Source organism: Hyperolius riggenbachi, chromosome 1, assembly GCF_040937935.1.
Source record: "Hyperolius riggenbachi isolate aHypRig1 chromosome 1, aHypRig1.pri, whole genome shotgun sequence".
NCBI classification, from domain to species: Eukaryota; Metazoa; Chordata; class Amphibia; order Anura; family Hyperoliidae; genus Hyperolius; species Hyperolius riggenbachi.
Window position 1 is genome coordinate 566,802,121 of NC_090646.1, and position 17,666 is coordinate 566,819,786.

Here is a 17,666-nt window from a genome sequence, read left to right on the forward strand (position 1 = left end):
GTGGTAAAAATTACCAGTTCCAAATTCTGAGTAAAGTTCACACAATCAAGTATGATACATAGCTATATATAGCCTAGTTTTTCTTAACTACAAAAATAACCCAGGATCATTCATAAGGTACACTAATTCATTCCTCCTACTGAACTTTTTTTTCCATTTTTATAGTCTAAATAATGAAAGTTATATTTCTATTTATTTTAACTATAAACTGGTGTGTTAAAATTGAAGTTATAAATCTGCTCGTCTATCTATCTACTACCATAAACTAAGATGAAACTATACCCAAATTATTTTTCATACATATTAAAATTTTAAATCTTAAATATGTCTACTTTTGCAATGTATCGGTATTTCACCTATCTATGTCTGTGTTGTTTACTAAATCACTATAACTGCCATACTTATTTTAAAATTACCTTTTCTTACTAGTCATACTTTCAAAAGCAATAACATTGAGACAAATTCCTTATGTGCCAGCAGGGAAACTTCATATATTAATTAAATAGACATTTCTATTCTATTTATCATTTTTCTAAATCACCATTTAAAAACTTAAAAATCAGCCCGGTCATTAACTCCTCATTCATTTGTAATATTGTTGTGTAATAATATAAATGCATCAAAGAGAAATATGTCGGCATAGTAAAAATTAACATTTTCGTTGCCACGCGCATCGCTACAGGGGTTAAACTCCTCAGGATCTTAATCGTATGTTTGGTACTGTATAGGTTTTTTCCACAGACAAAGGTGAACACGTACCTTCTGCACTGCCATGCATAAAAGATATCACATAAATTATAAACTACATTTTCTCATTAAAACTTAGTCTCACGTTTTTTTTTCTACAGTGCGTACCCAGAGATGACCTTTACCTGCTGCCAGTGAAGCCCTGGCATAAGGTACATTATACGCATATGGCACTGATGTTCAATTTCTTCTCTTCAAATTAATTATGATTCTAACAATGTTCCAAGTGAAGGGAAGCCCCATCAGGCATATAGAGATTAAACTTCATTTTTTCAAATACCAAACCAAACCATATTACCTTAAAATGTCCTTGCGCACAATTCGAGTGAGACATTAAAGCCACGGAATATCTCCAACAAAAAGGACACAGACGATGCCATCTGCGGCTTTTTGTATTCATCATAATGGCAGATTAACTGCCGGCAACGTGACAGAAAAGATTCAATAACATCTTTTACTTTTGTTATCTTATATTACATTTGATTTGTGCCTTGTTGTTGCCACATCCTACCTAATAATAGGCAAGTGTCTCTGCGTCCCATGTCCCTTTGTCAGTGCTTTTTCCGTTGTACGCATGGACAGGGACGCAGAGACACTGCCGAGAGCTGGGGGAGTGACAAGCAGCAGAGGAGGACGGGGCAAGAAGGGGAGCGGGCGTGTGCGCGCACGTGCACTGCAAATCAAGCAGAGAGAGAGCAGTGCGGGGGGGGGGGGTCGCGGTTACAGCCTAGCTGTAAATGGGCCTTAGGCCTAGTTATATATAATGTGGGTTTAAAAACAGAAACATGGCTGCATGTAGCTAAAGGTAAGTAATCAACTTATTTAAAAGTATCATCTTATCATCTAGAGTTCAAATCAATAATGATAGATCCTGAGGCCAGACAACAGGTATTCATGTGCTTAGTGGCAGAGTGTGCCCTATCTAGTGGCTGGATAGTGTACTGGTTAAGGCTCTGCCTCTGACACAGGAGACCAAGGTTTGAATCTCAGCTCTGCCTGTTCAGTAGGCCAGCACCTATTCAGTGAGGAGACCTTGGGCAAGACACCCTAACACTGCTACTGCACTTTAAATCTGCCAAGAGAAAAGTGCAATATAAATGTTCTGTGTCTCGTGTTGCCTTTTATCAGAGAGCCCTGCCTATGGTCCACCCCTTGGAAGTCTGAACAGCATGATGATGCTGAGAAAATCAGAAGCCCTGCTCACGCAACGTGTTGCTAACTCCTTCAGAAAGCTACTTCAAGTCAAGTGACCAAAATCTTAAAATAGGGCAGTCATTGTAAACTAAAAAGTTACTTTGAAGAGAAGATTACAAATTATTTCATATGAATAAATGTAGGAAAAAAACGTTCATTGCACATAGGCCATGAACCCTTATTCAATTTACTTTTTCTTCAAAGTTGTCTCCAACTTCTATTTCAAATAAGTTTTCAGCTGTTTGCAACTGAAAAAGTACCAAAAAGTAGATGAAAAGGTACTATCAAAATTATTTTGAGTATTGTCTCTGGTGGTGTAACTGGCATTTTATTGAAAAGGTGTGAAAACAACACCTAGGAGAAAAGGTCACTTGCATAAGGGACACGGAGTCTTGAACCTTAAATATATTCGGCCCGATCCAATGAACTTTTCCTCCTGATAATTTTTAGTTTTGTGTAAAATAACTTTTCAGCAATCTGCAATTGAAAAAATACCAAAAAGAAGGTGAAAAAGTACCGTCAAAATTATGCTGGTGGCTTGAAAGGCATTATATTTATGAAATGTGAAAATATCACCTCATAAATCAATCTTAGGATAAAAGGGAATTGAAATGGGCCCATTCTGTTCACTGATCACAGCAGAGGTGACACACAGAAAACCTGACTAATGCTGGGAATACACGGTGCATTTTAGAGCCATTTAGATGGCTCGATTGATAATTTCCGACATGTCCGATCTCCAGCCTGATTGATTCCGTGCTCGATTTTGCATAGGGAACAATGGGAAAAGATAAGAAAAACGAATGGAAGATAAGAGAATTGGGCGTGGAATTGAGCAGGGAATCGATCGGGTGGCAGAATCGAGCCGCAAAAACGCACCGTGTATTCCCAGCCTAAGACAATAGAGCAGGCTGACGTTATCAGTATATTAGGAAGGTATTATTGCTCCTGAACCTTATAGGGACTGCCTGTATTTCATCAGACTCTGTGGCTAGTGTATATTTGTTTATATGAGATATGCAAGCATGTACAACTACAATGAAAATAGTTGGAGTGATAGAGATAGATAGATAGATAGACAGACAGAGTTAACGTAATATAATGAGATAGAGCAGTCTAAGAGATTTTATTGACGTTGCGGGTATGGGAATTAATTGGCCCTCTTCTCATTAATTGTTGTGCACCAGGTTGGCTAAACGACATTTATAACTTGCATCTCTTTCAGAAAACAGAACGGATGAGATAATTATGTAAGACAGTAGAGGATTATCATACCAAGAAAGCAGCAAGACTCCTTTGGGGTGAGTCCCAATCAAAGCAACTGTTAATGTAGTAGGCAGCATTGATGAGCACCATGACACAACGCTTCATGCGGATAAAGTTCCTCAGCAGTAACTGTGAAAGAGATGAAAAGATAACAATATTATCAGAACAATTAAGTCTCAGAGTGACCTGGAAGGTTGACAGCTCCTTCTAGACAATCACACTTAAAAGAAGACTTTTATAGCGAGAGTTGGGAATGGTTCAACGGTGGGATCAGCTTAAATCAATAGAGAAAGTAACTAGGCTAAAATTATACACAGCTCCCTGAAATAAATGTTAAAAGTGGGATGAACTGTTTGTGGCATGAATTAGACAAAGCTGAACATGGAATCATTATTTTCCTGCTGGAAATGATGCTAGCTGACAACAGTAGAGCATTATTGTCAGAGGTTACCAGATATCCGGTGCAACGTAGTGGTTGGTTAAGTAGAACAATGCTTTTAATTACAAGTTTGAGCTAAAATGGACATAACAGTGTCTGTCTTAAATTTGAAAGTAAAGTTGCTTAAAGCAGTAGGATTAACCATACTATGCCAGGGAAAACAAACACATATATAAGTAGAGAAATACTTGATCGACTTACATAACACATGTATTGTACTGTCCATGTTTTGATTTCAGTGAATTTTATATAGTAAATGAAGAGAATTCTGTTCCTGGTGGGAACTATGTCTTTTGCCCACAGTTTAGGCTAAATCCTGATGTCATTTCTGCCCTTTACTTTTTTTTATTTTCTCCTCCAATCGCTGAGTCACCTCAGCCTTGCTTGTAAACACAAGTGAGCAGGGGATCGTGCTTCAGATAGACAGCTAGGCAGGGATATAAATGGAAGAGGAGGAATATATTATAGATAAAAAGAACCCCCAGCATGCAACTGTTTGGCACTGACTATTAAAGGGCCAGTGCTCCTTAAGTATGTGATAACTCCAAATCATAACAGCAGAAAAAGTTTTGAAAGTTTTGAATGCAGGATTAGTATCTTTATCACTTAATACACTCAGACCAGTTGCTGTTTAAATTTGATTTTTATGGTGAAAATCCTGCTTTAAGTTAATGTGAATCCAAGGTAAAAATAAATTAATAAGATAAACAATTGTATTTATACTTCTACTGCTAAAATTTTTTTTTAGATATCCCATGACTTTGATGAGGATGATGATGTTATCCATTCAGTCGTATCCGACTCTTGGTGACTCTATGGGTTAGCTCTCTCCATGCTGTCCGATCTTGTACCATTTCTGCCAGATGCCTTAAGCTCAATCCTGTGTCAGCTTTGATGGTGTCAAGCCAACGCTTTCTCTGGCGGCCTTGTCGCCTTTTCCCATTGATCAGTCCTAGCATTAGGTTTTTCTCTAAAGAATTTGATCGCATCACGTGGCCGAAATATGTGAGCCTGAGTCTGGTGATCTTGCCTTCCAGTGATATGTCTGGTCTTATACGTTCTAATACTTCTTTGTTCATCATCCTTGCTATCCATGACTTTATTTTATACTAAACATTCACAAAATAGATTGAATTTTTGCTGTCTCAGCTCAATCGCAGTCTATTAAGTGTCCCAGAGTTAAAATACATGGACTAATGACCTTTTTCTATCCCTCCCCTGCCCTCAGAAGTTGTATTCTGCCAGGAAAAGTTTTATAGCATTAATTTGCTTATCAGTTGGGTTTACTATATTCCCGACAAGGTACCAACTAGACAGATGCTGTACACACATATGTTTATCTCATCATGTCCATGTCATCTTGACTACACTTTAACTGGTCTACGAGGAAGTCAGCAGATATTTTAGAGACTTTCATTCCTTTCTTAAAGGCTAGTTTCACCAAAACACATTTTACACATTTTCTTATGTAAACAGAAATGTTAACAATAAATAGCAATAACATTTCTATACCACTTTTCTGCCATAGGACTCAATAAACCACTTAGGTGACTTCATGATATATAATGAACTGATTGGCTAGTCTAAGTTCATGGGTATGAACCTTAATTATGCCTTTGTGGAATCCAGACACAAATTGGATTATCTGAAATAAATGGAGGCTACAAGAGATATAAGCATATGTTCACTAAACTGTGACAGTCAGATATCGAGTGTAATGTCTTACTATGTTAATTAATATAGTAGAGGCCGTTCTCAGAAAGAATCTCCGTCACGATGCTTCACAGCAGCGGCCGGCATTTAAAGGAACGCACGTTGCTATTTAAGCTTTAATTACCCTGAGGCTTCCTCCAGCCCCTAGGCGTCTCTGTGCCCCTCGCTGCAGTTCCTGATCTTCTATACGCCTGTCTGTCACATGCATTGGTGCTCACGGTCGCACTCCTGTGGGCTGGAGGAAGCTTCAAGTAAGTAAAGCTTCAGTAGTTTCATTTGCCTCATGTATACTTTAAAGAACGAGGTACTGTAGTTTCATTCTTAATCTGAATCTGTTCTTAAATTGAACCTCCAGACTAAAATAAATACTCAGCAGCACTGACAAGGCTTGGTGTTTCTTTAACAGGTTCACAGCATCAGAACCTTGTTTTTCATACCCAAGCCTAATTTTTAGCTGCTTAGAAGCTAAGCCCTGCCCCACCAAAGAAAACTGCCTGGGGATTTCTGATATTGTTGTTCTCGTTGCCTAGCAACTGGGAGGGGTGATCAGGACACAGGACAGTTGGAACTGTGTCTCATGCTCCCTGTCACCTCCTTTCAACCAAAAAGATGGCTACCCTCATGAAATCACAAACCTTTGCCTGTTCTTTTAAAACAGGGTGGGTAAGTGATTATATTACCTATCTATTTTAATTAACATAACTAATGTAACTTAATGACAGTATGTTTGTTTAGGCTGAAGTTCCTGTTTAAGTCAGAACACTATGCCATCTCTGTCCCCTGTACCTCCTCTGTACCCTCTTATGCCTCCAGTGTCCCCCTCTGTGTCATCTCTGTTTCCCTGTGCCTTCAATGTCCCCCTCTGTGGCACTTCTGTCCACCCCCCACTGTTTCACCTCTGTCCCCCTGCTCCCTCAGTGTCCCCCTCTGATCCAACTCTAATCATAATATTATCCCTTGCTGCAAGGAACCATATGGCAACATTTCCATGCATGAGATTATGAGCAGTCTTAGGACTTGTACATTAATAAAAAGGAGCAATCAGATTCCAGGAGCTTTTTCAAATCAAAACCGATTAATTTGAATGATGGAACATCTAAATTGTTTATTTTATTTTTGATTAAATTAGTTCTTTATTTCATGTAGATGATTTTACTATTTCAATTACTTAAGTTATGCTTTTGAGGACACAAATTTATTTTATTAAGTATTATTAACTTGTAATCTCTCACACTACATCGTAAATGTAGACTACTGCATATGAATTTTCCATTTTTATATTTCTCAGTTAAAAGTTTTTTTCTTTTTTTAAATAGACCTGTTTAATTTTTTTCAGTTTAATTGACTTACGTTTTCAAATTATGATTCTATTCCATGTAAGAGTTGTATGATAGAAATTGATTTGCAAAAAGATTGCTGTCCATCACGTTCTCAGCAGGTGCAAAGTACGGAACACCTTGCTCGGGGCTGATTTGTAAGTTCCTTCCTTCCACCCTGTTGGCTCCCTTAATTGCCCAGGTTCAAGGACAGGAATGAGTGAGATGTGACAGTTCTGGGACAAATACAAATTCCTTTATAACCCCTTGTATACCAGAATGCCATGAACAATTTAATATATCTGATGCGATTATATAAAAGAACTTCAGAATAATGCAGACAAAACATGATTCTTGCCCCACAGAGCCAACTTTGTTGATGGCCTTTATGTTTGAGGGTAAAAGCAGATATCTGTGACAGATCATTTTATTAGATGAAATAGTGATTTGCCAGTAAGCTCTTTTAGACGTTTTAGTTGCAACAGTTATGTTTCATTAGAGAAATGCTATGCGTATGTGTATTACTACTTCCTACTGATCCTAGAAATGCATGCTGAAAACATTAACAAGATTCTTGAATACATTTTCTTTATGATAATGACATTATTACTGTTAATATTATTATCATGAATCATTCTAGGTGTCTGACTTTATAACAATACATAAAAAATCAGAAATCTTTAGTGTTGAAAAATACTGCTATTTTCTTAAAATGATTACACATTGGTATTTCATGAAAAAAGAATAAAAGTACCATCAATGGGATTTCATATGACTGCAAAGTTACACAGTTACGGTAATTGAAAAGTTGAAAAAAGACATACAGTATGTCTCTCTAGTCTGGCTAGTAAACAAGTATGAAACTGGAATTGCATCACTGTAAGGTTAAAGTGCTAACCACTTAGCTAACCTGCCATCTACAGTCAGAGAAAATACCTTTATCAACCTTTTTGTATCGATTACTGTAATTATAGACAGCCTTTCATATTTTGCTCTTTCAGGAATACAACTAATCCCTTTTTGAAAATATTTTATAAGCAAAGAGGTATTTTTTGAAAACGACACCATAAAATGAAATAACACAGACAATATGCCTAACATTGGGCTAAAGGTTGACAAAGTTCAGCAGAATATAAAAATGATGGTAAAATACAGTTGCACAATTCACTACAGGAAAAATGTAAACTCAGTTACCTCCCCAAACCCCATGAACAGCCAGTCCCCTATTGCGGCAACAAGCCTTGCTTTTCACAATAGGATACCCACTCCTCCCAAATAGAGCTAAACCTATCCAGATTATCTGTACTAGCATAAGACAAATGATCGGATAGTCTAATCAGATTCATTCCGTCTGTAATAAGCGAAACTAGCAAATCGGGACTATTCCACTTAAATGTTATAACCCAAAATTTCAGCCACGCCTAACCTTAACCGTTCCCTCCCTTGCCTAACTGTGGGCTCCTGCTACATAGTGGGTGGTGTGGGTGCCCAAATTTCACAGTATAACCGCAATTTATAATGGCACCTATGAGTTTCTGCCGATAGCAGGTGCCTACCTTTCTTGCTTTGACCTATTAGACTGGTAAAAGTTTCTATTTTGTTTTTGTTTCCAGGGCCCAATTATCTCTTAGAGGTTAAAGAAAAAAAATGAAAAGCTTTTTCATAAAGAGGGATTGGCAGCCACAAAATCAAATTCCATTTACCCACTGCTCTGTTTTCTTTGTAGTCTGGAACCTTATCTTGCATTGCAAGCACTCCAATCTATTCAGAAATGTTTCCGCTGTAATACATCTTATCTCAGTCAGACTGCCTCTATTTGGTACATTGTTGTTCAGAAGAAAGCTTGTCATCTCCCCTCCCACATTCCTGCTTCTCACTGATTGGCTGTGTGAAGTTCAGTGTGAAACTAAAATATAATCTATGCCAGCACTCACATGTTTACAAAGCAAGCTAGCTATGACAGTGCAGCTTCTAGGAAAATTGAGAGGAACTGACATCAGGATTGGCTTCAATAAGAGGGAATCAAAATGGCAAATGCCAAGAGCAGAATTCTCATTATTTACTTGCTCAAATTCACTGAAATCAAAACGTGGACAGTCCAATACATCTGTTATGTAAGTAGAACAATCAGTTATCTACTTATATGTGTGTTTTTTCCTGGCATAGTGTGGCTGGCCCTGCTGCTTTATGACTAGGACCCTTATCTGAATGTCTCATTCCTAGTCTCTAGGGTACATAGGTTTATTCTCAAACTGTCATGAAACACATCTGATGCTTCCTGAGACACATTCTGATCCTGAAAGCATGAATAGCTGGCTTAAGGAAATTCTTCTGATGGGTTTTAAGACTCTTAATCTAATTACTGCATGTATCTAGTCACAGCCCAGCAAGCCGACAGATAAATTGTTGCATTAACAGCAATACATGCAAGTCAGCATTCTAGCAGGAAGTATCACATTCATGGAAATGATATAAATATGCATAGTATTCTAGTATTCTTGTTATATATATATATATATATATATATATATATATATAGTGGATAGGGCCATTGCCTGGTCATTCCGCTGCCTTAGGCAATAGACAGTGTGCATCTCATCACATACACAAATCACCTTGCATACAACTGCTGTACAGCTGACTAGATTAGGCACAAATGTGCATCAGTAGCAAAATTTTCCTATCTAAGTCTTTAGCAGTATGAGTTTGTTCGAGAGATGATGTTTTTTTTTTTGGTGTGGGGGGGGGGGGGATAGATTACATTTCATGCATGTTCTTACTTTCACTCCAGTGAGTCTTGGGCTACTGTTATCATCAAAAATAGCAACATGACATTTCTTTGTGCATAAAAACACATACAATTTCCTGTCTGTGAATAAGCCACTGCACAACTCAGCTGATAAGGGTGCACCTCTAGAAACTCTGCACGAATAACATTAAGTGAATCCATATTGCTTGCAGCCAGAGAACAGCTTTGTGAGTTTAGTTGCTTCTCCTGAGCCAGCAGCAAGCTGACTACAGTGAAGTACAGTACTTCTTGTCACAGTCAGTTACTTCTGATTAAAGGGCCCATATCATCATGCACTTCTGTCACAGATTTTCAATGTTGCCACAATGACTAATGTTACAGAAGGCATCAGAATGAAAGTCCCAACATGTATGGAGCTTTACAAGTGGCAGGCATAGTGAATTAATGCTGCTGTCATTCCCACAGTGACTGTAGTAGAATAGGCAGATGATGTAAATAGAAAGCAACAGAGCTCTGGTGAACTAACAAGGCTATATGAATGATTCAGCCAATGTAGTGGTACTTTATAAAAATGAGAACTGGTAGGTCATCATTAACATTAAACATGCAGCATGGCCACCTCCACTGCATAGGTGGTAAGGGTCCATGTTTGCAATGTAGCGTAATGTTTATCAAGAGTAAAGTAGATAGTAGAAAAAACTGTATCTAACTTCCATACTAAGTGGGATGCAATAAACTACGGTGGTTTTCACTTTACATTACTCATTGGCCTCGATTCACTAAAGGGTGCTAAGTGTTAGCACGCCAGTAAAAAGGCACTTAGGACGAGAAAATGCCGCTTCACGCGCTAATATGCGCGCAAGCGTTTGCACGCACAAAGGTTAGCGATGCGCGCGAAACGTTGTTTCATCCGCAAAATAGCCCGAAAAGCTATTTTACATGCAAACGGTGCGACATTTTGCGCACACCGGTGTGACGTTTCGGGTGCACCAACTTAACGTGCGATCAGTAACAGCTTTGGATGGGCAAACTACTTAGCACCCTAGTTTGCACGTCCAAAGCTTTTAGGTGTGCTAACCGTGTTAGCACCCTTTTGTGAATCAAGCCCATTATGTCCCCATTATAGAGATTCTTTCTTATTGTCTGAAGGACAAGTGCTTCTGGGATAGGAAGGAAGCTAAAGGTGGCCATACATGGTACAATTTTTCATTTTTTTCGATTAGATAATTTAGTTCGATTATTCTGTTAGATCGAATATAAAGATTTTTCCAGCATGTCCGATCAGATTTTTCCTCGAAAAAACGGGATAATCGTTCAAATTTCTTGATCGAAAAAAAAATATTTTCAACTTTCATTCATTTCGATCATTTTTAGATCAAATAAACGGGAAAATCGAACGTTTTTTATTGTATCATGTATGGGCACCAGAACTCTCATTAACAAGGACGAAGCAGCATGTGACATCTGGAACACTAGAACAGTTAGAACTGCTGTGCTCACATTTGTCTACATGCTGGACAACGTCAGATCTCTGAGCGAAAACCTCCATTTAGAAGCTTTAAAAAAAAAAAAAACTGCTCCGCAAAACTGCTGCAGATAACGCCTTTGTGATTGGCGCTAATTACAAAATGCCCATGATCGGCGCCAGTCGCAGCAGTGAGAACACTGCCATAGGGTAACAAAGCAGTAGCACTTTAAAAAGCACTAGCGCTTTAGCGATTAGCGGGAATCACCTACTAATCTCTTAGGTGTGAATGGGCCCTAAAACACTGTGCGTATCATTTTAAAGCAGGAAGCATAGTCTGCATATGTATTAAGCAACTGTGGTTTAGCCAATTTTAAATTATAACTCCAAATATTGCATAAAAGGAAAGTCTAACGTACAATACATAGACATGATCAAAAACATACTACAGTGGTACGACGCTAACTGAACTAACTGGTTCACGTAGTCCTCTGCACTCTGCTAATTCTCTACCATAGCGGTGTATCCACTAACTGTTGGTATACTCACTCCCTGTGCACAGAATTGTTACCATTACTTACAGTGAGTAGGAAGTGGGTATTGCGCAATTAGCGTAACCATGTTGCCTAGGTAACATGAGCGTCACTAGGGTAACATGCTGTATGCTACCCTTATTTTCCCTATACTTAATCTATCAAATGAATATGTAACTGTATTGCTGGATGCTTTATACCACATATGAACTATGTATGTATTTTGTACTTGGGTTATGTTAAAATTGTTCTGTGCATGAACAATTTGTATATCAGTGGTCACCACTATTGTCTGTTTTGTATTCTGTACAGCGTCATGGATATTGGTTCTGTATGATTAAAAATAACAACATTGCCTCATCTTTTCTGGCATTCACCTTTACTAAAACATCCTCATCAGGTTCCCCCAGCCCCATCATCTCCACACACTTTCACTTGGAGATTTCCAGCTCCTTTTCATAAAAAGGCACTCTTGAATCTTTCCCCTATAGGCAAACAGTAAGAGCTAATGACTAAAATAGCAGATCCAGTAGTGCAGACTGTATATAGCACTTCTCTGAAAATCTTTATTTATATACTCACAGGGGAACATATTTGTCATACAGCATATCTTTACAGCAACCTGGCCTGGGTTTCAGCATCATTGCCTTTGTCAGGGCTCTGCATACCCTTGACAAAGGCAATGAGGCCAAAACTCAAGCCAGGTTGTTTTAAAGGTATGCTATGTGACACATCTGTAATACTGTGATTATAAAAATATAAAGACTCTGCAGAGAAGTGACATATACATACTCACCATTGGATGTGCTATTCTAATGAAAATGAGCACCCTCTATGGTTTTATGATTCGTGATTATCCTTAAAGAGACTCTGTAACAAAATTTTGAGCCTTATTTCTTCTATCCTATAAGTTCCTATACCTGTTCTAATGTGCTCTGGCTTACTGCAGCCTTTTCTAGTTGCACTGTCTCTGTAATAAATCTTATCTTCTCTCCTCTGTCGGGTCTGTCGGGCTCAGGCTGGAATGTGTGGATTGTGCAGCACTGCTTGTCATTGGCAGAAGCTATACACACCCTCTCCAAGCTCTGCATGAGTCACACAGTGAGCTGTTTTTAGGCTATCACACTTTGGTTAGAAGCCATGTTTTTTGTTTGTAAACACTGCATAAAAATGGCAATTACAAGCCAGGATCTCAGCAGGGAGTGGCAGACACAGCACAGAAGGGCCCAGGAGAACATAAGGAATAGAATGGTACAGATTCTCTTTAAAGCAAACCTGAAGCAAAAATAAACTAGTTTTTGTATGTGAATTGTATGTGTAGTACAGGTAAGAAATAGAACATTAGTATAAAAGAGTCTCATATTGTTTTTCAATACAGGAAGAGTTAAAAAAAACTTTAGGGCCCGTTCAGATCAGAAATGCGGATGGCCATGCATGCGGAACGCGTGCGGACCGCAACGCGTACGAACGCATGGCAATCCGCGTTTGTGTGCGTTGCGTGGCTGATCCCATCACTGAAAAGTGAATGGGACAGCCACGCGTTTTTGCAAAATCTGCGTGCAGCATGCGTTCCCGGACCGCACAGGTCCGGAACGCATGCAGTGTGAACATCAGACATTGCACTCTATGCAATGTCTGATGTCGTGCGTTTTGGCCACCTGCACGCGTTTCCAAAACGCGGCTGGAAACGCGTGCAGTGTGAACGGGCCCTCAGTTGTTATCTATGCAAAAGAGCTTCTCTGAGTTATTTGACCCAAATGGGTCAGATACAGTCCTGTTTTCTGAAGCATTTAAACATCCAAGAAACAGTGAGAGACAGGTTGGGATAAGGATTTACTGCAGGGAAGTATAAAGGGTCATTATTTTTGCTTTGTCTTATAGAATAAAAGACAGAGTGTGGTTTCTAAACTGCAAATATGACAGAATGATGCAATGTTATAAAAAAAAAAATCAAAGCTATATAACTGAAAATAAAAGTTGAGACTCTTTTCTTTGCTATCACTGTTTTATTCGTTATCCATACTAAACATACAATTCATTATATCAGAAGTTTTTTTTCTCTTCAGTTTTGCTTTAATTAATAACCTGATAGTACTATGCTTTCAGTATTCACATGATGTAATTCTACTGCAAAACCTTTGAAGACCAGTGATTCTGATATTTTTGCAGCTGAGCAGGCGAAGCCTGTCTATTCCGTTATGCTGCGATATCATAAACTTATCAGACTTCTCTTTACCCAGGCACCTGATCCTTAAATGTGAATTACTGTTCAACTGCTGTGAAGTTGCACATCATTTATTAAGTGGTTCTGTGCAATTCTAACATCTATACAAGGAGGACGTTTCACAAACGCCTCTGTACAAAAGAGCAGGAAAGTCATCCTGTGAGGAGAAGTGCACAGGGGCTGCTTGGAGATGGGGAAGCTGAGAGCGGCTGGATGAATGCCAGGAAGTTAGGAAGCAACATCCAGAGAAATATTTGCAGTCTAATGGAAGACTACAGAAACCAGCATGGATATGATTACATCAAAGAAGTGGTAAGATCAGCCTGTAGCACTACTGTACATTATGCATTTGTCCATAGGGGTCTCAGACAGGACAGGTCCTGGGTACTGGCATACGTGTGAGCACTGTTATTGGTTATTTATTTACATTAAAGAGGCAATTTACCTGAAGAGAGTAGTAGGGGAATAAAAAAATCAAGACATTGGGAAGTGAGAAGTTAAAAAAATAGAAGATAAAACAAGAAATGATCGATACCCTCTGTGTAATTTGTTCATGTTGGTTGATCCTCTGTGAGCCTGCAACTCCACTGCTGGCGGGGATGAAAAAAACAGTCAGCACCAACTGCCCATTCTATTTTCTGTACAAAGCTAACTAGAGAGAGCTCCTCTGTATATCAGTATACAGATATGCACATCTAAAGGGATACAGAAAAGCCTTTTCAAATGTCTCTTTCTCCTGCTCTGCCATTGTGAAGTCCTGCCCGCCAGAGTATTGGATAAAATGGGTGAGAATCAGGGTTGTGTGGCTCTCCCTTTTACTGCATGGAGACTGGCCCATATGCAATACGTTTTTCTCTTATGTTTTCTCCTAGGTGATAATTTTTCGTCTTCTATTTTGAATAACTTTTCAGCACTTTGCAATTAAAAAAGTACCAAAAAATAGATGGGAAAGTACTCTCAAAACTATTTTAAGTATTTTTTTTTTTGCTTGCTAGTAATTTAAAAAGCATGCTATTGACAAGTTTGAAAAAGTTAATTGCATATGGGCCTGTGAGTTACCGGTTGGTCAGAGCTGGAGACACTATTAGTTGATTTTACCAAATGCTTTAATCTTTATGAATTGTAATTTCTTGACCGTTCTTGAGGTACAAAAAAAAATATACACCTCAAAAAATGCCACTGATCTCATCTTACAGTAATACAAGGTATGCTCATTCTTGCTCTATTCTCCATTAAGAAGCTATATTTTCACTACACGTGTTCAGGACCTTAGTCACTCAAGTCTTGAAGAAAACATCCAAAAATCTGCCATCACCCACTGTTCCTATCTAGCTACACAACCTAACTACTTGAACCTTGCATGGTTATACATTAATTGTGCTGTGATATGCTGTTTCCTGTACAATGACCCAATTAAATAAAATGTTGTGTATTGTGAAGAATATTTCATACTAGATTCCTATCCCATGTAAATAAGTAAAATACATCTTTACCATACCCTGCATCATAAAAACTAATAAAGCTCGACTATTACACTTTCCAAACAGTTATGACAAGAAGAGTGTCTTCTATAACATTTTCAATGTCATAAAGCAGGAAGGCATTTATAATTAATATATTAGCAATATCTCCCTGTTGCAAATCTTATTAATGCTGATGAACATGCAGGGAAAGCAATTTGGGATGTGATGCCATGCTGTGCAAATAATGCAGCGTGAGAGGATGTGGAGTAAAATGTGACAGTCAGAGCAAGACAAAAACACAAATGTTCCTATAAAAGTGTAACTCTGAGAGAGACTAAAGCAAGTAAGTGCTCCTATAAATAAACACAGCACAAGTAATAGGGCAGTTAGAGAAGTATAAAAAGTAAAAAAAAATATTTTCTAACATCTTAGCAAATGCATAAAATATATAAATTAACTACCAAATGTATATACTTTACTGAGCGATGCAGGAATTAAACATACGCAGATCAGCTACAACATTAAAATCGCTGACGGATGAAATGAATAACATTATCTCTTGTGAAGGGGTGGCATAGATTAGGCAGCAGGTGAACAGTGAGATGATGTGTTGGAAGGAGGTAACATGGACAAAGGTAAGGATTACAGGGACTTTGACAAGGGCCAAATTGTGATGGTTAGATAACTGGGTCAGAGTCAGAGTATCAGTGCCAAGCAAGCTAAAATCAAGCAGACAGGTAAGGCCTCTTGCACACTGCAAGCAATTCCGATTCAGATTCCGCTTTTTAATCAGTTTTTACATCAGATTCAGATTCCGATTTGCAGTGTGCAGGGAGAAAACTGCAAATCTGAATCTGAATTGGAAGTAAAAACAGATTAAAAAGTGGAATCTGAATCTGAATCGCTTGCAGTGTGCAAGAGGCCTAAAACTGTTCTCCGAGCAATCATATGAGTGCATTTGTGATGCGCTGTACTTGGAATGTGGGTTCTGTTGTTTCCGTTGCTTAGGACCCATGAAAGTACGTTTTTATGTGATATTTTTCAACTAAATGAAAATTGGTGTTGTAACCTGCTACACTGTAGTTTTTTTTTTATATAGTCACTTTATGTCCACTAACCTAGGGTCGGTGTTATCATAGAGGCACAGGGGGCAATTGCCCCATGGCCCCAGAGTCTGTAGGGGCCCCCAGGGTGTCTCTCCCCATTTTAACTGTTGCTCCCTGCAGAGCCTTTGGCAGGGTAGCATCATGTGCTGGGGGGGCTACACTATTAAAGACTCTGCAAGGGCCACAGGGAGCACAGTTGGGAGGTGATTGGGAAGGAGGGTCATCAGCCGGCTCAGTGGAACAAGAGGGTAACTTGGCTGCTTAAAAGGGCCCTAAATGCATTTTTTTTTGGTCGGAGGGTATCTATTGGGGGGGCCCGGGTTAATTTTGCCCTGGGGCTCATTTGTTACTAGAAGAGGCCCTGCTGACACACCAAGGAGAAAGAAACTGCAGTACATCATGTATGTGACTGGGCTACCCCAATAGGCACTTGAGACCCTGTAGTGCAGGTGATCTTACCGGGGTAAGCCTCTGTTGTTTTGATGGTAAGCACTTCTGCAGTGTGATGATACTACTTGAGGAAGTGATTTAATATGGATGAACTTTTTATATACAGTACATATTTGAAGACTCACTTGAGGTAGCACTGAGATACTCAAGAACTATTGGATCAGAGTATCTAAATAATGAAAGGTCTTGTGTGTTGTTCCCAGTGTAAAGTCTGATCTTGTTAAAAAGCTACTGTAACACACATTTCTGAAAAACTTAAAAGACCACTATTGTGCAATTTTTTAAATTTAAAATACACATGTATGTCCCAGAACAAAATGAGCCATAAAGTATTGGACTAGGCAAAAACCTATCATATCTGTCAAACGTTTATTACCTAGGAAAAAATGTATGCATGCATGTGTATTTGAAATGTGACAATTTTTCATGATAGCGGTCCTTTAATGCTGCCCACGAGAGAGGAGACATGGCACAGAATCACAGCGTGCTGACCTCTTTCCAGCACTGAAAGCACATCCAATGGGCATGTGATCCCCAGAGCTGGCCAATGGAACAATGGACAAAGGTAGATTGGTCTGATGAATCATGATTTCTTTGTCAATATTCCCCAAATTTCAGTCTGATCTAGCATCTATGGCATGTGCTTAAAACATGCCTGATTTATGAAGGCTACACCTCAGAACTAAGCAAATTAACAGATTACATCTTTTTTGGTTTTGTGGAATCTGCTTCAAAAAGTCAGAGCTGTTTTTTAGGCCTATACCATGTCAGGCAGATCAGCAAACTAATTGACTATACTTATCTGGTTGAACACAGCCTTTATTGCAGCCATTCACATTGTATACCTCGTTATATACATTTGACTGTCTCAATGGGACTGATGTACCCATGTGATGTACTCACTATACTACAATGTTTCTACAACGTACTTTGCCATAATCAAGTAAAATTCAGAAAGATGAGAAAAGGAAGAACAGGTGTGAAGATGACAACCTGTGAGT

General features: G+C 38.7%; 1 protein-coding gene across 7 annotated transcripts in view; it reads right to left on the reverse strand.

The window, feature by feature from the left end:
* The window catches only part of MCTP1 (multiple C2 and transmembrane domain containing 1), a 980,166-nt gene that overhangs the window by 329,688 nt on the left and 632,812 nt on the right, over positions 1-17,666 (reverse strand). For all 7 annotated transcript variants that reach the window (XM_068247591.1, XM_068247583.1, XM_068247617.1 and 4 more), the window contains one exon: positions 3,217-3,336. In XM_068247591.1, coding sequence (XP_068103692.1) covers positions 3,217-3,336 — 120 coding nt within the window. The remainder of the gene's footprint in view (positions 1-3,216; positions 3,337-17,666) is intronic.